This window comes from Drosophila takahashii, chromosome 3R, assembly GCF_030179915.1.
Source record: "Drosophila takahashii strain IR98-3 E-12201 chromosome 3R, DtakHiC1v2, whole genome shotgun sequence".
NCBI lineage: Eukaryota > Metazoa > Arthropoda > Insecta > Diptera > Drosophilidae > Drosophila > Drosophila takahashii.
Window position 1 is genome coordinate 19,119,498 of NC_091681.1, and position 24,067 is coordinate 19,143,564.

Consider the following 24,067-nt stretch of genomic DNA (forward strand, 5'->3'; position numbering starts at 1 on the left):
TATAAATTTGGGCCATAATTGATTTAATGCAGCATTTAACTTGATGCGACCTGATGCACAGCGAGAGTTTATTAAATTCCTAACCCCCCTTTCGTTTTATCTTTTAGCATCCCGCATGCCCTCCACCCATGCCTCGCCCCAAGTGTGCCGGCCGCACTTCCACACCCCGCTGAGTCCCTGGCTGACCAGCGAGCACAAGTCCTTCGCCCCCGCCAGCGCCTGGAGCATGGGCCAGTTCGCCTGCCCGCAGGAGCCGCAGGTGGAGCACAAGCTGGGCCAGATGGGCCAGAGCCACCAGACGACGGCCGCCGGCCAGCACTCGTTCCCCTTCCCGCCGACGCCGCCAAAGGACTCCACGCCCGACTCCGTGCAAACCGGTCCATCCGAGTACCAGGTGAGTGACTGAGACTGTGACTGTGAGGTGCATCTGCATCGCATGGAATCGATAGGTCTTGGGCTTTATATTTTGCGGCAAAAGCGAGCGATTGTCGATTATTTCGATTAAGTTTAGTTGCGGTAAATGGTTGCTATTTAGGGGGAAATATCGCAGATTTCTTTCTTTTAATAAGAAAACTGAAGGTTTTATTTTTCTTTCTATGAAAATTATTAAACATCTTGTTTTAAAATAAAATTTGTATCAGTAACAATTTATATCGATACGCATAAATACATTTAAATAATATACAGCTAAATATTTAAAATGAATTATTTAAATTTATCGATTCAAATAAATCAGGTTTTTGATGAGTAATGAGTAATAAAGTTTCAGGAAAGCTTAAATTATTTTGGCATTTGCCAGTATTTCGGGGCTTAACAAGCATTCTGGCTTCATAAAAAATCTTTAAACCCCGCTTCTCTTTGCAGGCCGTGATGAACGCGTTTATGCATCAACAGGCCACGGGCTCTACCTCACTGACGGACGCCAGCTGTGCGCTGGACATCAAGCCGTCGATCCAGAACGGCAGTGCGAGCGGATCCTCCGGCAGCGGCACCACCCACACGTCGACGCCCAAGCAGCGCGAAGGTACTACCAGCACCACTAATTCCAGCTCCAACTCCAGCAGCAGTCAGCAGCAACAGCAGCAGCAGCAGCAACAGCAGCAGCAGCAGCAACAGAGCAGCAGCAACAGCAACACCACCGCCAGCAGCAACACCTCCGCCTCGTCCTCCGCCGCAGCAGCTTCTCTTTCAGCCGCTGCAGCCGCCGCCTCCGCAGCCACCTCCTCGAACGGACTGTTCGACGGAACGGCGCAGGCGTACAGCAGCGGTGGGAGTGGCGGAGGCGGCGGTGGTGGTGGGGCCAGCGGTGGCTACGACAGCAGCAGTTATGCCTCCTACCACCATGCGGCGGCGCATCATCAGGCGGCTGCCGTGGCGGCGGCGAATATGTTCCAAAGTTCCTCGGTGGCCGCGGCTGCAGTGCGTCACAGTATGGCCGCGGCGCAGGCGCACCACCACCACCATCACCACCACAGTGGCCACCACCATGGGGGCTCGTCCTCGGGGATGCACGGCCTGGGTGGTGGGTCGGTGGGCGTGGGCTCCGCCGGCGTGGGCATGGGCAGCATGAGCGGCGGAGGCGGCAACGGAGGCGGCGGAGCGGGATCGCTGAGCGGCCACAGTGGCGGCGGGAGCAACGCGGGCAGCGGCGGCCTGGACGTCAAGCCCGTGCGGACCAAGCCGCGGACCAGTGCTGGTAAGCAAGACAAAAGCTTATAGACATTATGCGATCTCGGTGTGGGTGAATAATCATTGTTACTCGCCATCGATTGTTTAACCATTCAATTAAGTTTACGTCAGTGTTGTGTGCAATGAGACTGTTTATCGGGATTCAAATATTTCATTTATATTTAAATATTATCCGAAACCTCCTTGTAAGCAGTCTCAGAGCGAACCACTTATTGTTTAGTTTTCACTTTAGTTTGTAGTTATCATTTTGAAAACCCCTTACCACTTCTTTGATTGCCTTTGCCATTTTTCACACGCTCACGTGGGAAGTCCAAGTCCAAACTCTTCATCACTTAACTCCTGCTCTGAAAAACCAAAGGAGAAGCCTCTGGCCCACTTGACATGTGCTCGGGAGCAGCATGCTGGCCACATTCCCGCCACTTGAGCATGTTTCCTGCCTTCGCTGGCCGCGTAAAAATATGCAGAAAGATCCCAGGGCAAGGGCCCTTCCTCCCACTCCTCCTCATCCTCTGCCCCGCCGTTGCGTATACGCGGTGTATTCGCTTGCCATGAAATCAGCACATTACAATGACAACAACGGCAACAACAATAGCTGCAACTGCGGCAGCAACTTCAATGCTATTGTCAACGCTTTGCTCGGCTCCACTGGCTCATGATGTTGCTGCTGTTGCTGTTGCTGTTGTGGTTGTTAATTACTTCATGTTGCTGCCGCTGCTGCTGCTTCTGCTGTTTGAAAAGACCCACCACACAAACAAGCACACATTCATTCGCATTCGCTGCGGAAGTTGCAGGCTGCTGCACCTGCTTTAGCGTTGCGTTTTTGCATGGCCCGACAGCAGCAACATCAGCAGCAGCAACAGCAACAACGACATCTTTATAGCTGCCACTTGGGCCATGCGTGAGGGTCGGTCTGCTGCCACAGCCAACCCCCAAAAACAAGCAGCAAAACCAGCTAAGGCAAACCAGCTGGCCAAAGGCAAACACAACAGCAGCAACATTAGTCACAGCAGCAATATTAGCCGTAGTAGCAATATTAGCTCTCTTGTCTTCCGACTAAATTCAGTTAAGGGAAAAATATGTGGCAGCATTTCTGATACTTGGTTAAGGAGAAAATATGTTAATATGCCTGGAGCAACATATATGTAACAGCAGCAACACAAGTCACAAATATTATCTGTCGATTAAGTTGAGAAAAACTATTTAAACCAACAGCCACCTTTGCCACTAGAGCAACATATAAAGCACGGCAGCAACACCATCGGTTGACGCCGTCTAACCTCTGTTAAGGGCAAATTGTAAGGCACTTGCCGCGCACTTTTCGCACCACTGCAATTGTTCATTCGTTCGTTTGTTCGTTTGTTACAACACAAAGAGCACACCTTGCTTTCCAGCTGCACCCACCAAATGCAAATAGACTCGTATGAGCCATATAATCATGACGGCCACAAATGAGGAAGCAGCATCTCTTAAATATACAGCCAGAAATAAAAAGAAATACCTGAAGTTGGCTGACAAAACGCTTGCAGATTTTATTTTATTTCATTCTCTTAAACCGGCGACAGTTTTTTTTTCTGGCCTTAACTAACCAAGAGAGATGAACAGAAAGAAAAGAAAAAAATATAAGAAAATAAGAAGATGAGAAAAAACATTGTCCGCCTTCGTTAGTCCCGGCAGCAGCATCTTGTTGCCTGTATTTATTTATCGTTTATCGCATCGCTGGCGATAAGTTTTTCGGGCGCAAGAACATGTGTTGCGGCCTTTGTGGCTCGTTGCCACTGCAACTTGGCCAGGGAATTGATTGGATGCCATTTGGGCTTTTGTCAGGTGAAAATAAAAAATGTTGTGAATGAGCTTTAAGTAATTGATATGGGTACGGACAGTGGACACTCGCAGCTCGCGATTCGGGACCTTCGTCTCCGGATTGTGGATTGTGGATCCCCAGATCCCAGATCCCCTTATCCCCCTCGCATACCTCACTTCACTCAATCAGGACTTTAAGCCCCGAACAGCGGGCATTGTTCCTTTGTCCGCGCTTTGACAGCTGTGGCCTCAAAATGAGGCGCTTGCCATTTATTTGCGGCATGCACCCCCAAGCCCTACACCCCATACATATATCCCCCTACCCACTGCAATTTATAACCCCTTGCGATCGTGCCAGCGTGCCAATTATTCATACTAGGCGCATACTTTTCATTTTTGCCCCGCCACTTTTGTTCAATTTAATTTCATTCGTTCGTTCTTTGTTATTTTTGAGTATTTTAAGCATTTTCGTTTTGAAATTTTCAAAATAATCAACAGCAGCAACAACAACTATTTACTCACACATCCATGTGTCTTTTGTCTTGCTCACCAGTAATTGTCTCTATCTTAACTATCCTAACCAGCCCATAAATCTGTATATTAATCCAAACAACTAATTAAAAGGCAGAGATTCTCAGGATCTCTCTCTCGATCTGATCCGCTGCCCACATGCACATGAAAAGTCCAACAAATTAACGAGAAAAAGGTACAACACATAAATTCTAGACAATTATGGCCCACTGACGCCAAATGTCAAATCAAGCAGCAACAGTTAGTTGGACCTTTAGACCCCGGACGACGGCCCGAGAAGAAGGCTGAGGCTGCCAAATCAGGCCCTAAAAACAGGTTCAGTTTCGGTTTCAGTTTCAGTTTGGGTTCGGGTTCGGGTTTGAGCTGGAGTTTTTTTTTTTTTTGGGACTGGAACCCAGACAATGTCACACCGTAAAAAACAAACGGCGACGAAGAAATACCAAAGTGTGCACAAATTTCCAGGAAATTACAGCCAGATGAGTGGCCCGGGTCCATGGACCACAGAAGATGATGTAAGTGGTGGGGGTAGAGGTGGAAAACAGTTATAAGCAGGCTACTAAATCATAGGCCAACCTGCTACGTGTCTCTCTGGAAACTGAAAATGAAAATAAAAATAAATAAAGCCGAGTAGGGTTTATAGACAAGCCACAAGAAAGGGGGCAAATTGAAACCAAAACAAAGCCGAGGGAAAATCTAAAACAAATGCTTGATGGCCATAAAACACGGGGACAGAGGCGGAGACGGGAACGGAGGATCCCTATAAATAGAAGTCGAATCAAAAAGTAGTTAAACCCAAGAATTCCCAGTGCGCGTGCGCAGCAGCCAACTTCGTTTTGGGACTTTATTCCCTTTCAATTTGGCTGGCTGCCTTTTTGTGTTGTCAAAAGTGGGCACGTAGGGTAAAAACATCATTAACACGTTTGATTTATTAACTGCCGATTTGCGGAGGAGCCCGATTCCCGACTCCCGATGCCCACAACTTTCCGGGAAGCTGAAAATCTGAACTGAACCCAAAGGAAAACTCTAACAATGGCTGGCCACACTTTATGGCTTAATATGCAACTGAAGGCGGAGGGGACTTCTCCTTTTATGCTATGTAAATGGCTTGCCTTGTTCTGCTTTATGACAAACTAATAAATGCATAAAGTTTTCAATTTCTCAGCGGCTTCTGTTCGAGGTGCAAACCGAAGACAGATGTGGCATACATAAATATGCATGACTAGGGCAGGTGAAAATTTATAGCTATGTAGGAATAGAGTATGCTAAAAAAAATAATAAGAGACACAGAGAAATTCGCAATTTCTCGCCACTTGAGAGACAAACGGAAAACTTTTCTCCTCCTTGCCATAATTTATGCAATTTTAATTCAGTGGGTGTTGCCTTACTGATTGGCGGCACTTTTACGCAGAAAAAAATAGAAGAAAAAAACACGCCCTGCGGCAATTAAAAAGTGCCATAAAAAGCCAAACAAAAAATCCACGAAAAATAAACCAAGGCAGCGCAAACTTGCGATTAAATGAAAACAAATGAACTGTTTATTTAACGTGCCCCAGGCAGTTCACCAAATAAAAAAAGAAACAAGCTAGAAACAAACCAAAGAGATTACTTGACCACATGCTGACGAGAGGGGAGTGGGAAAAACACGCAGAGCGCTTTATTTAATTTCTTTGAAAGCTCAAGAACAAAATGCCTGGCATGCCAGGAGACAGGACACCGCAGGACTCGCCGCAGGACACGTGTGACAATGGCTGCGTGAACTAAATCACGTGAGGCAAACCCCCCGAAAAATATGAAAATGAAAATAAAAATAAAGCCCGGTTCTGTCATCAAAACGCAACTGGAATTCCCCTAATGGCATTTCAGCAGGCGAGCGGTTGACAAACGCACTTAATGAGATCCCTTGCTTTTTTTTTTGTGGGTGCGCCTCCTTGGCCAGTGGCTAATATTCAATAAAAAGTTATGCTCATGTGGCCATGTAAAAAGGTTGGCTTAATTAATTACGCCAGGGACCCGAAAACTCCGAGCAAAAGTAGCGTTAAATCTTTCGGTTTTCTTTTTAGCATAGCTAATGGGTAGCACTCGGTACAAAAAGGGGGTTTTCGGGGGAGTGACTTTATGACTAAATTTCAATTTCAAAACAAGCGCACCAGCAAACAAACAAAGACTCGAAGCATTAAACACACAAAAACCGAAATAATGAAGCCCATTTAGTGGCGTCATTAAGTGAGTTGAGGAAAAGTTGGGGGAGTTCCAAGTTCCGAGTTCCGAGGAGAAAACTCTCGGCCCCAAAGAAGACAACTGTAATATGGAACGTTAATAACGCGTTACATTTGCAACTTCATCTCGCTCCCTCGGGTCAAATCAACTTTGCTTACAAATTATGACTAAACTTATTCAAATGAGGCTGACTTACAGTTAGCCCTGCGGTGCGAGAGAGAGAGAGACATACATCTAGCGGCTAGAAAGAGACGGGGGTGGTGGACGGGCCAAACTGCAGTCACTAGAACGAAGTCGAAGTCGCTGTCGCTGCTTAATTAAAATGTGTAAAGTCAGCAGAGGCAATGCGGGAAAGAGACGGAAGCAGGCCCCGAGAAAGAGACGGGGCTACACAGCCGACCCCAGCGAATCCATCATTTCCGCTTCCATGCGTTTGCCCAGCAACCCAAAAAAAAGGAAAAAATTAAAAAAAAAAAACAGAAGAAAAAACTAAGGAAAAAATACAGCCAGCAAGGCAACATACACACAAAAACAAAAGACATCAAAATGACTGAGAAACAGCTGAAAAATGTTGCCCTCTGCTGCTGTTTTGTTGTTGCTTCTGTCGCTGCTGCTGCTGCTGTGCATCATGTTGTTGTCGCGCGCTTTGGGTTAACATTAACCCATACAAATGGCCCAAGAAAGTTCGCCAACACAATCGCCCAAGAATGCGACACCGAAAGAAATAATATCTCATTTAAGCCATTTTTTCAGGTCACATTTTCCATGTCATTAAGTGTCTGCAAACTCTAATTACAGTGCAACTTTTCCACAACCTAACATCTAACATAAGTAACTTTAAAATAGTAAATAATTTAAGAGATTTTTAAGAACAATAAATGCATTTTTTTAGTTCGAGAAAACTTGTACTGTAACAAAAAATTTTAACAAACTATTTAATAAATGTATTAAATCTTGGATTAGACCTTTTAAAACTATAAAACACCCATTAAATATTTGCATATTTGTTCTATAATTTTTGCAGAGGGACGCGAGTGTGTGAACTGCGGCGCCACATCGACGCCACTGTGGCGACGCGATGGAACGGGACACTATCTGTGCAACGCCTGTGGCCTGTACTACAAAATGAACGGCCAGAACCGACCCCTGATCAAGCCAAAGCGAAGACTGGTAAGTTAAATACTACATAGATAGATACACAGATATTGGAACGACCCGCTGGGCTAAACATCCACACATTCGATCAAATTAACTAATAAATTCAGCAACTGAATTGGGGAGTGGGGCGGCCTTCCTGGGAAATCGCCGCACATGAGCATCAATCTGGGGCCACGTTTCTGTCGCCAAAGGCCATAAAAAGCAGCGTGAAAGTTCTCAAATGTCATAATACGATTCCGGGAACCAGAAACTCTTTACGTTTCTTGATTGCAGTTGTTTGGGGGATGGGATCGGGAATGGGTATGGGAAAAATGCTTTCGATTTGGATGCTGGCTGATAATGATCGAGGTGCATCATCATTATCACTTAGCGCACTAAAAACATAATCAGACAGCAGCCGGAGTATGTGTGTGGGTTACGGTTCGGGTTTTATCGAGCTGGATCATCAACAAACTATGAAAATATCTGTAACCTTGTCGCGCGGTCAGGTTCGTTCTTCGCTTCTCGCTTTTCGTTTTTTTTATATTTTGTGGCGCCAGTAGGAAACGCAACGAAACGAAAGACTTAAGCAGCGAACGCGAACGCAAAGAGGCTAACCACACGAAAAATTGGTCTATTAAAGATGCGTAAAAAGGCAGGCAACAACCATAACAACACGACCAACAACCACAAACAAACAAACTGTTAAACACTGTGCCTTCGCCTTCTCCATCGCCTTCGCGTGGCTCGGCGTTGATTTTTTATTGGCATTTAAATCGTATGCGTTTTGATTGCATAACATTAACATAAATAAACCATTATTATCCCCGCTGGTCCCCGCTGACGTTGGGAATTCCCAAGAAATTCACAGCTGGATCCCATACAGTCAGTCCTCGCAGTTCGACGAGTGTTTTGGCCATTGGTCTTTTTCGTTGACAAAATATGCAACAAATTAAAATTTATGTGGCACTCAGCTGACTTATGGACCACTCGCTCCTTTCTCTCTGGTGGCATCCCAAAAGCACTGGCACAGGATGCGGCCCATCAACATCAAATGTCCTTAGCTGCTTGAAATGCAATTCAATTGTGTTTGCCCCGGCCTTCGCCGAGGGCTGCTGCCTGCTGACCATTGAAATCACTGAGAATCTGGCCCCGAAACTCTTTGGGTGGCAATTGTATTGATCTTCAGTCGCGACGCGATTCAAGAGAGGAGGGTCAAGATTTTCGATTTCGATGGGGCTTGGGATTTTGCATACGATGCACCTGCAGCTAAAAGGGGGGCGGGGAACCGGTCCTCATTGTCTGCTGCTTTGGGGCCGCCTTTAATTAAATTTCCGAATTGTATGAAAACAGTCAACAAGTCGTTACTCTTCCAGCGCAAAACACTGCAAAATTCTCTTTTTGTATTTTGTGTTTCGTTGTGTGTTGTGTTGTGTACCTCCTCGAAACAGAACAATGCAAATTTTTAATTTATGTATTTTAGCCCGCAACTCAGTTTCAGTTTCGGTTTCAGTTTTCAGTTGCCAGTTGGCAGAGCTTTAGCCTTAACTTTTTGCCGGCCCCGTTCGCTTACATATGTTTTTCCAGTTGTTCCGCCGCTGTTCTGCTCCTTTGTTGTTGCTGAACTCTGGCTAAGCAGCCCGCTGGCGTCGCAATAATTGCATTTAATTATAAGGCCCCGAAAACCTTTATAAAAGCGTTAAAGTTTCGTTTTGTATTCGCCTTTAGCCGCCAGGCTGCCCTGCCCTTTTTGGTGGCAGCCTTGAAAGGCATTTGTCACATTTGCCAGGCAGTGCAGATCGAAAGAGTGAGAAATATTCTAAAAAATAAATATTACAATACAAAAATAATTATAATTATTTCCGAATATTCCTAACTTCACCTTAGAAACACTTAATGTCTATGGCTAATTGCCAATCCATGTTTAAAAGCCGCAAATCCGCAAAGAACACAAAACTCAAGCTGGGGTCAATCGCAGTCAACAGGCAGCTGCTCATCTCGCCGATCGTGACTTATATAATCTGGGGGAGGGGGTTTTTCGAAGGGGGGCCGAAAGGGGCGAGTCTCGGCGCTTGCATTTTGCATAATATTTATGCCTCAGTTGCTGGCTGCTTAATTTATGCGAATTTTCACACAGTAAATTGAACAAAACGACGGCCACGTCATGGCAAAAGCAAAAACAAAGTTAAAAAATTATTTATTCTTACGCTTATTACACTGGCTTATGTCACATTTGCATGCCGCATTGAGCGCTACCAAGAAAAGCTCTCTGTCGATTGCCATTTAGAAATAGTTAGCTACAATAAACCCATCAACACTTGACACAATCGCTTATGAATGCATTTGGAGAATGGAGAATAGAGCTTAATTAATTATTAATCCGCGGGCGTATTTCAACGCTAACAGCTCAACAGCCAAACGGTTAACAGCCATAAACCAGGCTTAAACGATCGCAGCGGGCCAACGATCGTTGGATTTTTTGTGGCCAACCCACTGAGAAGCTGAGAGAGAGACGGCAGCAGTGAAAACGAAAGAGACAGAGACAGAGAAAGAGAGACCGCGGGGGAAAACTAATTAACACATTTTGGGCCCAGCTGTGGCATCTTCTCGGGTTCCCCGTGGGAAAATCGAATCGATTGTAGGCTGCGAAGCTAAAAATTAAATGCACAAGGGCAGACGATCGATAATCGAACGACAGCCAGCCAAATCAAAACTAAAGCAGATCGAAAAAGGGAATAAAATCACGAAAAAGCGAGGTAACTGGCAAAAATAAAGAAAAAGTTCAATGTACGTTACTCCTTTTGGCCTCTTCATCGTGATGATCGTCGCGCGCAGCCAACGGGGCGTATACGCAATCGCGGGCATTAAGCTTGTTTTTGTGCTCTTGTTTTCGGCTGTTCTTATTTGGGGCGCTAGGAGATCTCGTTAAGTGGGGGCCTAATGTTATTAAAATGCACTTGGGGCCACAAAAGCGAGCTGACGAACCTGATCGGCGAAAAAAGGGAATGCAGCCGCGCAGATCAATTAAAAATTAACGATACGAAGCGCAACGCAACGCAGCAAAAACGGGGCGTGCCAATAATAATAATGAAAGAGGGGCTCAAACGAAGGCTCAAATGTGGCTCCAGCCCAGTAAAAGGGTTGCCCGTCGATGATGATTAAGGCCAAGCCAGCCTTTTGTCTTGTCTTGTTCTTTTTTCATCCCATTTTATATCAACTCTTTTTTATATATTTAATACAATTTTTTTTGGTAAGCTTGTTAAGCGGGAATTCAGCGGCCTTTGAGCTGCTTTCGCTTTTGCTGGGCCTCTCTTTCTCTAAACGAAATTTATGGTGACTGTTTAATATGCAAATGCATAATTTTGCACAGGTTACAGCACACCCCCGCCAGAAAAGGGTTGCTCGTGCATTTTCTAACCCTTTTATTTTATTTACAGACAACGAACACGCAGTTCGGGGGGTTAGGAGTGGGGTAGGGTGGGCTGCGCGTGTCTAGCGCCCATTCATTTTGGTTAGCCACTGACGACAAGGCTCCACCTCGCCCCTTTGGCCGGCTCCATAATTTATTTAGGTTCGCGCTGCCCCCATTCAATGGCCAGTGACAAATATTAATGACGATTTTCATGCCTTCCAATGGGAGTTAAGGTTACCAGCGGAGGTGTGAGGGGTTGTCAGTCTATTGCAACTGTGGTTTCGCATTAAATGCAAGTCACTGCACTGAAAAAAATAGAGTATTTAAAAAAATGTATTAAAAATAGTCTATAATTGTGATATTTTAATTTTCTAAAAATATTTGGGTTCACATATTTGTTAGGAAAATTAATTTAAAGATTTCCTTAATTTTATTTCATGTTACCTGTCGATTTCTCTATGTTTCGGGTCAAACTCTGTTAGCCACTGTTGGCTGCTTAAAATTCACAACAATGGCCCGTTGACATTTTAGCATTTCCATGCGACAAACTGAACAAACCGAACCCTGAACGTCGTCTGTTTGAAACCCTCCCCGGTAAAAGCCCAAGTCTGGATCGTAAAATTCATTGAGCAGCATTAATGAGCGACATTAATGGCTTGTTCTGTTTGCTGGCCATATAACATTTTATTGATTTTTTATAACCAACTCCTCTCTGCAGGGGCAGGTGTGATTTTTAGCAACAGTTTCGTGCCAGGTCGCAGCTTGAGCATGGAAATGAGTTAAGCTGATGTTTTAATTAGTCAAATTAGCTGCAGGGAAAGCCACAGAGCCGCACAACTGAGTCACCACGCCCCCTGACCGCCCTCGAAAAACAGCTGCAGGAGAAATGGAACAGGAACTAGAATGAATGTAGTATAAAAGTAACTGAAAAGAAAAGAGCAGAGCATAAAATTTGAATTTTTAAATTAAATTTCACAGTCCACAGTCAGAGATATGCGCTCACCGTTCTGAATGTAACTGCTATGTGCCAGACACAAACCCAACAAACCCCATTTGGCCCCCCTTTTTGTACAGCATCAGATATAGAAATTTTCTGCCCGCTATCTTTAGCTATCTTCCCTTGATATATACTCTATATATGTATATATGTGGGTGTGTGAGTGGGTGGCTCCAAAACAACCCCCAGATTGAGGGGGCGGCCATGCGCTGTAAGCCAACTTAAGGGTAGACTGCAAAACGACTGCGAAAAATTTAATGAATGTTTTGTTAGATAACACAGATACAGATACAGCCAAGTGGTGGGGCAAAAGATACAAAAAAAAAGGGAAAAAGAAGAGCGAAAGAGATGCCCCAAGTGAACGATGTTACACTGAGATACGGATACAACATCTACTGGGCAGAAACTCGTCCTTTTCCCCCTCTTTAACACCCCGAAAACACCCAACCCCCTTTTTCCCCAGCATCTTGACTGTGTCCCGGTTCGTATCTCAGATGGCAAAGGGCATTGCCACTGAACGACGACTCAAAAAGAGAGCGCACAAAAGCTGCGCAATAAATAGCAGTGTAGAGGGGGAGAGTCTATTTACTCGGTACATATTTACCCAACTTAGGAATCTCTGTTTCACTTACAATTAAATATTTAAATGCCTGTGAGTGTTTTTTGTGTGAAATGAAAACGAAATTTGCATAACATCACAAAAGCAAAGCAGTGGGGAAGAAAGGAATAATCCCAAAGATAAGAAAAATAAAAAGAAGACGAGTCGACCATTTTGTGAGCTTTATATTTTTTGAAAAAGAAAGACATAAATCAAGCAAAGCGCAGCAAAAGGTGTCAAATGTTGGGCCAGCAAAAGAGCGAAAGAGAGGGATATAGAAGTTAAGAAAGAGACGGACAATGCAAACGCATTTTGTCATGCATTGATAAATCACAAAAATCACAAGGACCGAGACAACAGAGGTCAGAATTGTAGCAATTTATTTAACAAAGATTTAACTTTTGTACTTAAATAAAATTAAAGCATTATTAGTATTTAAACTTTGCTATTTGTTAACTTTATTTTCAAACAGAAAACTAAATCCCCAACTTTGGATATTTTTAAAGACCTTTTTAAAACTAAATAATGGATTATAATGATTTTTATTTTAATGGTGTGCGGCACATAAAACATTCCTTATTCGCCTTTTGCCTTTGTTTATTAATCGCAAGCGCCATCTTGTTTTGTTCGTTGTTGTTTTGGCGCTTGCGCTTTTTGCATTTCAATTAAACCCCAAACGCCTGTCAATGTCTGACAGTTTGTCAATTTTCCCATCAAAAACCCCATACGCCTCCCCCACCGGCCGAGAAGTCAATTATACCCCTCTCGCTCTCGCTCGCACTTTGCATGCAGGCGGGTCTGACATTGATTTATGTGATTTGCCGCTCGATTGTTGGGCCCGTGATTGTTGTACTCACTGTACTCGACGTTATGTTGCGTTACGTCAGTGCTGCAGAATCGAAGTGACACTGTTGGCCAACAGGAGTTAGTTGCCGGCCAGAAGTTGAACACCCATTCCCATTTGGCTTGGAATGCGAAACTCTGATCCTGTTTACTTTTTTGCTGCTCCTCGGACTGTTTTGTTGCATTGTCATGTTAACAACTTAATTTATATACGCTTAAGCATTTCGGCCAAGTTGTCGCTGTTGGCCGGGCTGAAAAAAAAGAGACTGCAGCATAATTACCACAAAACTTCCAGTTTATCCTCCAGTTTGTCCCATCTCGCCCCTCGTAGGCGTTGAAATTAATTTTGAATTTCTCACTTTTCGCATTTCGGCTGGCATTTCGGTCCGCGTGCGCTGTCTGCAGAAATTGTTACAAGCTCGTTAACACAAGACAGTGCCACCAAAAAAAATGCAGACACCATTGGCTCAGAGTCAGCGCAGATTCAGCTCGGCTCCCTTGCCATATGACCTCTGATTTATGTTAATCGCCAAATCGGGAACAGGTGAGACACACAGAGCAGATCAGAGCAAAGCAAAGCCAGAGCCAAAAACAAAACAGATCGAATTTAAAATCGAAATCGAGATCGGGCTGCGGATCGAAGTCGAATCCAAACTCTCGGAGACGAAGGCGATTCCCTTGTGGCAGAGGCAACAATTAAAAATCAAAGTCAAACATGATCAACGCCAGTTTAAGGCTTCGTAGCCATGTGTTGTACCAGCAGCATGAACAAGCCAAACTGGAAGGCTGCAGAGAGAGAAAAAGTTGCGGATTTTATAGGGATTTTATAGAAAAAGGTTTAGGGATAGTACTCAACCCAACAAAAAGTCGTCCAAAACAAAAAATTCATATGAAACAAAATTTTTTGACTTTGTTTTTCATAAGAAGATTTTTGTTTTGGACGACTTTTTGTTGGGTTGAGTACTAAGCCTTAGGAAAAAATTGTATTCTATTATTTTAAGATATGTATATTTTGAAGCCATAAAATAAGGAAATTAATATCTGAAAATATAAGAAAATATATAATATTTTCTATACAATTTTCATACTTTATATGAAATTATAATACTTTATATGAAACATTTTCCACATCTTTCAGTGTATTTATAGAGGGGGCACAAATGGAGGGGGCCATGCCATAACGAAGACCAAAACGCAGACAAAGTCTGTACTACAGAAATGGGGGGAGGGATAAGGAACAGAGGCTGGGTTTTGGGGCTCTCGACTCTCGACTCTGGGCTCTTGGTTCTCGATTCTTGATTCTCGATTCTGTGGGCTCGTTGCTCGATTCTCGGTTCTTGTAGCCAATTCGTGGAAATTTAAGCGTGGCACAGACATGATCCCAGCTTGTTGTTGCTGTTGTTGCTGCTGTTGTTTTTGGGCAGTTTTGTAAAAATTGTCATTTTAATGAATTGATGCTGCTGTTAACCCAAGTCGAACGCAAGGCAGCCACAATTCTGTGTCTCCTTCTCCAACTCCATCCCCGTCTGAGTTTCCGAGTTCTCTGGGCTCCACAGTTTTTCTTTATTTTTATTTTTTGGTATGCCATCTAAAAAATGTTGTTGCCTGGTGTGTTAAGCAACTTTGTTTTGGAAGGTGGGGAGGTTCGAACTTCGAAAGGAGGGGCGGCAACAGATTCCTGTGGCTGACTTTTGTGCGTTAGTTTTGGCGCTGTTCAATTAGCCGTGTTGCAGCAACATTTGCATAATCATTTCGGGATATGGGAAATACATGAAAATAAGCATAATTCGTTGGCCAATATCTAACCCTTTACTTCCTATTCTTTTTCCTCTATTTATAGACCCTGCAATCGCTGCAGAGTGCGGCCAAAAGGGCGGGCACATCCTGCGCCAACTGCAAGACCACAACCACAACCCTTTGGCGACGCAATGCCAGCGGCGAGCCAGTGTGCAACGCCTGCGGATTGTACTACAAGCTGCACAATGTAAGTATCTTGATAGTAATTTATAGCTACAGTGAGAAAAAAATTTGTAGAATATCAGGAAAGATTTTACAAATATTTTCTGGGTAAAAATCTTCGTGGTGATTTCATTTGGAATTTATCTCGTATTTTTCCACTGCAAATTCGAGCTCCATTGGTCAGCGGAACTATTAGCTTTCCTAGGCATCTCTAGACCCTCACCCCATTCCTATTGATTTTCGATCCGCGCGATTTAACGCCACATTTAACATCGGAATCGGACACTCTCCACGCGAGTGTTTGCTGGACAGGAAGCGCACGCACCCGGATTAAATGTGACAAAAATGAAGTGTCTGGGAAAGCCCGCCCTTTTCCGCTTTCTCGTTTTCCGGCCACCCCAGGGGGTTGACTGCCGTTTAGCTTCTCCATTTGTTGCCGCAGCAGGTTGCTGCTTGCTGTTTGGGTATTGTTATTTTACCCTCATGATGATGAATGCCCGATGATTATTTAAAGATGCCAGTTAGCCTAGCCACCACCCATCACCACCCACCACTTGGCATCCAGCGATAAGCGTCTGGTGTTTGGCTGTGAAAATGCGATAAGCTTTCCCCGATTTCCCCGAGTTATGGGCAACGCGTGGCAGGATGCTAGAAGATCTCCCCGTCGGCAGAGTTAATTTATGTAATCGACTGCCCGGCTAACTGCATTCAATTGAATAATGTTCAGCCATCCAGCCATCCCCTCAAAATCTCTTATTAAATATTCATTAGCCACGCTTTTCAGGGGATAAGCTCAAGTTTGTCCCCCACCTTACAGTTTTTTTCGGTTGGTGTGTCCTTCTTTTCTTTTTTTTGGGGTTTCTTTCGTGGCCTGCAGTCAAGTTTTAATGAGTTTTGCGGTTGAACTTTTGGCACATTTACATGTCAGTGGCCCTTAAGTGATGGGCCACCTGTCTGGCCCACTGTGCCGCACAGTGGCTGTGCGAATAGCTGTGTGGCAAACTAATTAAGTTGCGGCCGCCACTTGTGGCCACTTGCAAGCAAAGCGGCTGCATTTCGATGGCAATCGGCAAAGGCGAAATATTTTTAATTGAGCCCGTCCATAAAAGGCAAATATCAAAGAGCGAGCAGACACACACACACACATTTGCTCTATTTTCCGTAATCTGATTTGCACAAAGTAAAAACTTTTCCGACATACGAGAAAATGCACTTTGGGTGGCTGAACAGGCGAAATTTATTTTTGCAAAAATTTTCCTTCAATTGGACAGTGGCCCATCTCGATAAGATGCCAATCAGCGCGCATTTTTGCCATTGCCATTTAGCCATCTCTCTCTGGTAGCCATGTAGGTGCTCTCTCTCTTTCCCCACCTCGTTCGCCATCTCTTTCTCTTTTTATGCTTTGGCTGCTTTTCTGGCTTGCAGTTCATTTCAATTCAATTCGTTTGTCATTTCGAGCAGTGCCGCCTGTGTGGGCCTCTAACCAAAGTGATTGGCACATTTTATGGAAATGTTGCAGGCACTTGGCATAGCGGTACAGTGTGGCATAGAAGGAATAGAAGGAATGGTTAGAAATAAATTCCAAAATTATCATGCCCTAAAATAACTTATTATTGGATTTTATTTACCCCACACACATCTATTTTTACTAACCTTTAAATATTATTTATAAACTACTTTCCTTCTTCAAAAACCCACAACCACTGTAATCTGAAACACACTCGTTCCTGTATCTTTTCTGGATATGCACTTGCTAGATCTTTGATCTGTTATCTCGCATCTGCGCGTGTCTGCTTGGTAGTTCCTTGAAATCGGGCCATATCTTGGAGAATCAGCATGTTAATTAACGGCAAATGGGACAATTGTTGAGCAGGTCCCAATACAAGGTCCTCGGTGACCTGCTGGGCCATGTCCTGCGGCGTTGGCGGCGGTGTGACAATGAAGTATAGAATATAGAAAATCATAAAGGTGAACCTAACGGTGCCTGGCGCCGTTCTCCCGTCGCCTCCTGTCCCGCTTCTGATCTCGGGTTTATATCGGGTGTATATATCGCATTTGGATGCGATCTGTGGGTGGGCTACTTGCTGCACTGCACTCGGGTGCGTACTCCTCCCGGCGGCTGTCAAGTTGCCAGTCAGCTGCAGCGGCGCGTGTTCGCTCCACGCTCGATTTAGATTTTATGCATAAAAAAGTTAATCTGCAGATGGCCCCCTTTGGGGTTTTCCTCTGAATTTCCTAATGAGCTGGGCCTGGGCATTAACAACTTTATGCTTTGTTGCTGCATATCAATTAAAGCCCAGAGAGATTCGCAGCTGCCGTCGAGTTGCTAATTGCCGCAATTTGCGCTAAACGCTAGAGAGACTATCAATTACGTGGGCTGCCCCGAGATCCTCCCATCTCCTCTAAATACCACGGGGTTTCTTTCCCTATCGGTATTGTAAGTGATACGTTTTGTGTCGTCGCATCAACAACCCTCCGAAAATCTCGGCTCTTCAAAGTGCTCGCTCTTCGCTCGGCAATTTAACAATTTCTGTGTTTGCTTTTTAGAGGGCACAATCACAAGTACAATCACAATCAAAATCAAAATCACAATATAGAAAAAGAGGCACCAACAATGTCGTAATTCACGCCCAGGTAGCCCTTGGTCCTTTGTAATGTTGCATTTGCGTTTTTCTGACTGCTTTTGTTGCTAATGCTGCTGCTTCGGCTGCTGCTGGGAATGGGTAACCCAATATTGTAATTGTAGCGCAATGAAGCGCATGCTGCCGCTTAGATGTTCGCAAGTGATAAGGAGTTGCATATGAAGAGAGCCCAACAATGGCCAAGGGAACAGCAGCAGCAGAGGCAGCAGCAACTGCAGCAGCACAACAGCAACATTGGCAGCAAACGCTTCAAGTAAAAATATACTAAAGAGAAAAACAAAAAAAAACAGAGAAAAACATTACCCGGGTGCCGTTGGGAGCGCTATCAGCGCCAACTAATCGCATTCGCAAATGTCGCTTATCTGATCGTGTAGAAATGCTTGTAATACTTCATTTTCACTTCCCGGTTGCACTCACTCACACAGAGGCACAGGGGGGCACACACACACATTCGGCCACCCCTGTCTCACACAGACAGCGTGTGCAGCTAGCGGCATTTCCGGTCCATGAATTTGCATAAATTTGACCCATTTTAGTGGTCAGTCGCTGACGGTTTTAGCCCTGTTTTCGGCTCGCTTTTACTTTATTGATTTTCCACCTACACGCAGGAAAATGGTAGAAATTTAAGAAAAATTTTTCTACGAACTTTAATCAAAAACACCTCACTTAAAAGGGCAAAAACTGATATAAAATACAAATATTATAATTAAATTTTGTAAAAATATTTTTAGAATTTTAACTAATTATTTTCCCCTTTATTTTGCAGGTCAATCGCCCGCTCACAATGAAAAAGGAGGGCATCCAGACGCGTAACCGCAAGTTGAGCTCCAAGTCCAAGAAGAAGAAGGGTCTGGGCGGCGGCTGTCTGCCAATTGGTGGCCACTTGGGCATGGGCGACTTCAAGCCGCTGGATCCCTCGAAGGGATTCGGCGGCGGCTTCTCGGCCTCCATGGGTAAGCATCTCTTTGAGCCTCCATCGCAATGCCCTTCAGTCCAACTAACAATCGGTTCTCCACCGCATTTCCTTCGCTCTTTCTAGCACAACATGGACACCTCTCGAGCGGACTTCATCCGGCACATGCGCACATGCACGGCAGCTGGTATACCGGCGGCATGGGCGCCCTGGGAGCCTCGAGCGGACTGCAGGGCGGCTTCTCCACCGCCGGCTCTCTCGGCGGAGCGGTGGTGCCCCACTCGCAGCCCTACCACTTGGGCCTGAGTTCGATGGTGAGTAGAAGAGAAATTTTTTTATAAGCACCAGCAGCTTTTTAGCAGAGCTTTCAGGGCACAGACAAAAAATAGCTGACTTTGGTATTGAATTAAATTATAATAAAATAGCTTAAGAGGTTTTAAAAACTCCTAATACTGTTAAAATAAAAAAATATATTCAAATAAAAAATAATTTTATAAAAAATAATTTACAAACAAAATAAATTCCTTGTGCCATAAACTCAAACGTCTTTCTCTAATAAATATGAAGAGGAATAAGAGATTTTCTGAACTTTACGTAGGACATATATTATATTTGCAAAAAATTCGAATTAATTGTACTTTTTTTTATTATGATTTTTTTTCTCTATGCAAACTTTTTCTCTGAATTTTTACTAACTCTCCACCTGGAATTTTCTCCTCTTTTCTCCTTCAGGGCACCTGGCGCACTGACTACACGTGATGGAGCGGGAACAACTTGAACAACAATCTGTTCAGTTAGAGCCGCGACTTATCCCACGCCTGAATCGACTTTGTCGAGCAGTAAATAAATCGAGACAACACAAAATAAAAAGAAGAAAACAATAACAAAAACAAAAAGACCAGACAAAACACAATGCCAAACTGAGGACTCCTTGGCCAGCAATTGACAGCGGCACCGCGCCCTTGACATCCCAGCAAAGAAACAAAAAAGTAAAATATTATGGAGCGTGGGGGTGGTGTGCCAACTGGACGAACGCTGGCTATTCCTAATTGTAAACATTGCGTGCAATTTTTAATTATTTAAGCTTTGTCGCTGCTGTTGTTGCTGCTGCGAGCCAAAAGCAAAAGCGAGTGCCGAGTGCCAGCAGCAATAACAAAAGCCCCATTAAAATTAATTAAAGGGCTGCACATTACTTTTATTTTATTTTTCCTTTATGGCTTTTCTGTGAGTGTTTGTATAGTTTTTCCTTATGTTTCATATTTCGCTTAATTAATTTAATTTCTCGCCGCAAATTCAGCGTATTTAATTGTGCTTTATGAACTGCCATAAAAACCGAACGAGGGAGTGTGAGGGGAAATTTCATAAATATTTATTGTGTACATATAACAAAACCGAAAACAAAAACAAGAATCAAGCACACAGAGAACTAAAATTATTATATACAATAAACGAAAACAGTTAAAATGCACGTCCAAAAGTAAACATTTTTGTAAAAATGGAAAAACAAAAATCGTAGGTTTAAGAGAAGTTGCTTGAGATGTTTGTCCTAATTCGCAAAATGCAATTGAAAATTGCACAAATACTTTAGAGCGTATGCCTACTGTAAACTAGTTAAATTCTTAGACTCTAAACAAAACAGACGTGATAAACAAAAAGTAAAATCTATATATAAATATAAACATAACAAATTTCACTAAGGCGCGCCATTAGCAATTGTAAAATAAATTTAACAAAATGCAGGCAGTTAAGGAGCAGAAAAATGTTTTTGATTGAACGCGAGGGCCGCCGTCAACTTTTAAAAACTAAAAACACACACTTAAATGTTCAATGTTAATGCCTAAGTCTTAAAAATATACACCCATAAACATTTAAACATACATAGACTTAAACGTAATGTAATAAATTTAATTAAATTAAATGTTAAAGGCAATTTGTAAAATACATTTGTTAGCAATTTTTGTATAATTATAGAAAAACAAAAAAAGAAAAAACACAAAAAAAGCAAATCCAACTAAGCATAAAACTGTAATCCCCTAAGTTGTGTGTATAAAGCCAGTTTAGTCCTAACCTAATTTATGTCTGAGGTATAAACAGAATACGATATGTATAACTATATATATAAATATGATGTATTATGTGCTAAGTGTAAACGATAAATGTATTGTAATTTGGCCATATTGATAGTTGAATATATATAAATCAAAGCAAAAGTAATGTTTATTTAAAATCGAAACAAAAAAAATGGAAAATTGTATTAAATTTAATGGCAATCACCAGAAAAACACATAAAAAAATCACAAAAATAAATAAAAATAATTTATGAAGAAAAAAATATACATAAAAATACAGAAAAAAAACACAAAAACTATTCTAATTGAGGAACGGTAACTGAAGGCTCCGCCGATGATTAATTGCTTTCAGATGAGTGGACAAAAAATCGAAATTGGTTTGGTAATAAATCCAATAAGCAGCCATCGAAACCCGGCCCGCAATGATGTCTCTATAATGGCCATTTATGCTTATGAATTGCTCTTTAAATTTCGATGCGTCTTTGCTACACAAGAAACGTGCTTTGGTTTTTTGGATATTCTCGGCCTATGTTGGTCATTTGTTATGCAGCATTTGTTGCTGGCCATTGAACGCATGAATTATGAGTTGTTTGGAGGCGTGAAATGGCATGTTCGTAGCGCAGTTGTTGGTGTTTTGGTGAGGTGCCATAAGAACACAGTTCGTTGCCTAAGTCTTTTGTTTTACACCGAATACCGGGCCAGAATGATGGGCCAGGAACCTCTACTCCCAACTGCCAAACGAACGCGTGTTAGCTGACCATTAATCCGGCATCCAGCCAAGCAAACTGCAATGATGACCCCATTCGGGCCTTTGTCGCTCCGCATCCGCTTCCGCTGCACCTTGCACCAAGGTCTTTGTTTCGCCTTATTTCGTTATCAATTTTCCCAATTGCAAACAATAAAATAAATGCGAACCTATCGGCTGGGTATATCTCTGGGCCTTACAATAATTGGGACAGCAATTAGCTGCACGGCACCACCAAACAGTCAAGCAGGGCCGATTTGTTCAGTTATTGAAATATATATATCGCTGGTTAGACAGTGCGTGAACAAAGTGTAAGTCGTTCTTTCTGAAGAGTCTGCTTTTTTCCGGATATATGTAGATATTACTATGATTTTTCTGAATTGGTTGCCCACTATCTTTTAGATTGACTTCGTTTTAATTCTGAAAAATGTCAGTATCATCTAAAAAGATTTCCCTTACAAAGCAGATAATTGATTTAAGCTAATTTTATTACTTATTTGATTTATATATATTATATTCAATTCTTTGCTTAACTCATTTCCTTCTTCAACTAAAAAAGTTATTGTTTGTTAACTTCCAACTCTAAAGTATTAATACCGATTACAAATGAATTTAAATAATATTAAACCACATTCCATTACTGAAACGCACTGTACTTAAATGCCATATGCACCTGATTCGTCAGCATCACATGAGCTTAACGTGCTAGGCACTGTCCTCTGCCATTACGGCAAAGTTAGCCGAAAACAAAGCAAAGCGAAGCGAAAAAGGTAAACCTAATTGCTATATAATTACAATATAATTGAAACAAAATAAGTCATTCGAGCCGGTGTCTGGTGCCTTGGAAATTACCCCCGAACAGACACACATGCAAAAGTGTCGCACATGTCACGGGTCAATTGTAATGGTAACTGAAACAGTTACTCTAATTCCAATACCCATTTCGACCATTTCGAGTCCATCAGACTACAAAAATACGGTGATCAATGCATAAGCAATGACCAGCCATATAAATCAGTTAATCAGCATCGCAGATAAGCGTGGCAGTGGGCATATGTTCAGCCAATGGGAAACCAATTCACACACCGATACACACTCGCCCGGGATGATAATGGGGCACGCCACCTGAAACCAGTTGGGGAACATGCAACAAACGACATAAATAAACCGCACTAAATATGAACGTAAATCAATGGGTCTGTCTATGGGATTGGGTTTGGAATTGGGATTGGGTTGTGCCTATGGATGTGGATGTGTATGTGGATGTGGATGGGGCAGGTCTATTAGGGGAAACTCTTGTCTCTGTTGGTCCCATCATATATTTCTGGGGACCCCTGCATTAGCTAATTAGTTAAAGTCAAGTCAAACAGCAAGTTGAATTTATGATATGAATAAATGCTGTGATAGTTCTATTTTATTTTAAAGATAAGACCAATGGAAAAATACCATTAATACTATAAAATACTTTAAATATAGAATTGTTATTTTGGAAATTTAAAATAACTTTCATATTATTATAAGTCGCCACTTAGACTTATTTTATTTCATTTAAAAACACATACAATTCACGACTCCTTTAAAAATTGTATTCTATATTTTATTGCAGTTATACTTAATTTGCTCTTTAGTCCAATATACTTATAACAAATGTTGATATCCATCCGATCAATTAAAGTGCATTAAGTAAATCAGTGATTAAACAGTTCAATAGAAATCGAATTTGCCTGAGTGCTGGCTGCCTCTCCTCTCAAAGGCCGGAGTTCAGGCCAAGACAGCAGCAAATATTTGGTCATGCATTAACTAATTAGTGACAACGACGAGGAGCAGAGGGAACAATGCTCCTCCGACCACGTCCACGTCCTCGACCATTTCCTCATTGTCCTGGTGTCCCTGTCCCCCGGAGGTCCTCCACCTCCCTTTTGTGGGTCTCGTAATTCCGTTTGTGTTTCAGTTTCAGTTCGTGCGTTTCGGCTGCGTGTTTATCTGATTGGAAATGTGCACCCAACAATGGCGACACACACATAAAACACTTCTTTAGATGATTAGCTGCGATAGCCGGGTTATGGCTTCTACCATTCGAGTCGATTTAAATGAATTTTAATACCGATCCAAGGGCAGCGAGCCTCGATTGCAATTCAATTTAGATGGCAACAAACATTATAATCTGTGAGGGCAACTTCCATTAGCCGTATTTATCATTGGACACCAGAGCATCAATGGGGATTGGTTAGTGGGTTTTGGGTTGGGTTCTAGGTGGTTTTGGGTGTTTGGGTGCTTGGGGGGCATGGTCAAGTCGGCTGTTAAATGTAATTGGTTCTCGCGCTGGTTGGCTGCTCCTGGCATTCTGGCTTTCTGACTTGCTGGCTTTCTGGCCATTCCAATAATTTCACAAAAGCTGCCACAGTTTCAATTAAATTTCCGTTATCACACGCTCACAAACAGCTGCATCCCATTCGCAGAGCTGGCGCTTAGTCAAACGATTGTTCGGCTGTGATAGCACCTACAACTCATTGCC

At 42.9% G+C, this 24,067-nt stretch overlaps 1 protein-coding gene across 2 annotated transcripts in view; it reads left to right on the forward strand.

Annotated features, from left to right (window-relative positions):
* grn (GATA binding protein grain) overlaps positions 1 to 21,393 on the forward strand; it is a 34,396-nt gene extending 13,003 nt beyond the window's left edge. Inside the window, exons 3-9 of one of the 2 annotated variants that reach the window (XM_017152044.3) lie at positions 108 to 394; positions 865 to 1,696; positions 7,262 to 7,407; positions 15,065 to 15,208; positions 18,592 to 18,778; positions 18,865 to 19,052; positions 19,471 to 21,393. In XM_017152044.3, the coding sequence (XP_017007533.2) occupies positions 108 to 394; positions 865 to 1,696; positions 7,262 to 7,407; positions 15,065 to 15,208; positions 18,592 to 18,778; positions 18,865 to 19,052; positions 19,471 to 19,497 (1,811 nt within the window). In that variant the 3' untranslated portion in view covers positions 19,498 to 21,393. The remainder of the gene's footprint in view (positions 1 to 107; positions 395 to 864; positions 1,697 to 7,261; positions 7,408 to 15,064; positions 15,209 to 18,591; positions 18,779 to 18,864; positions 19,053 to 19,470) is intronic. The other variant, XM_017152045.3, reaches the window with a different exon arrangement.
* The last annotated feature ends 2,674 nt before the right edge of the window (positions 21,394 to 24,067 follow it).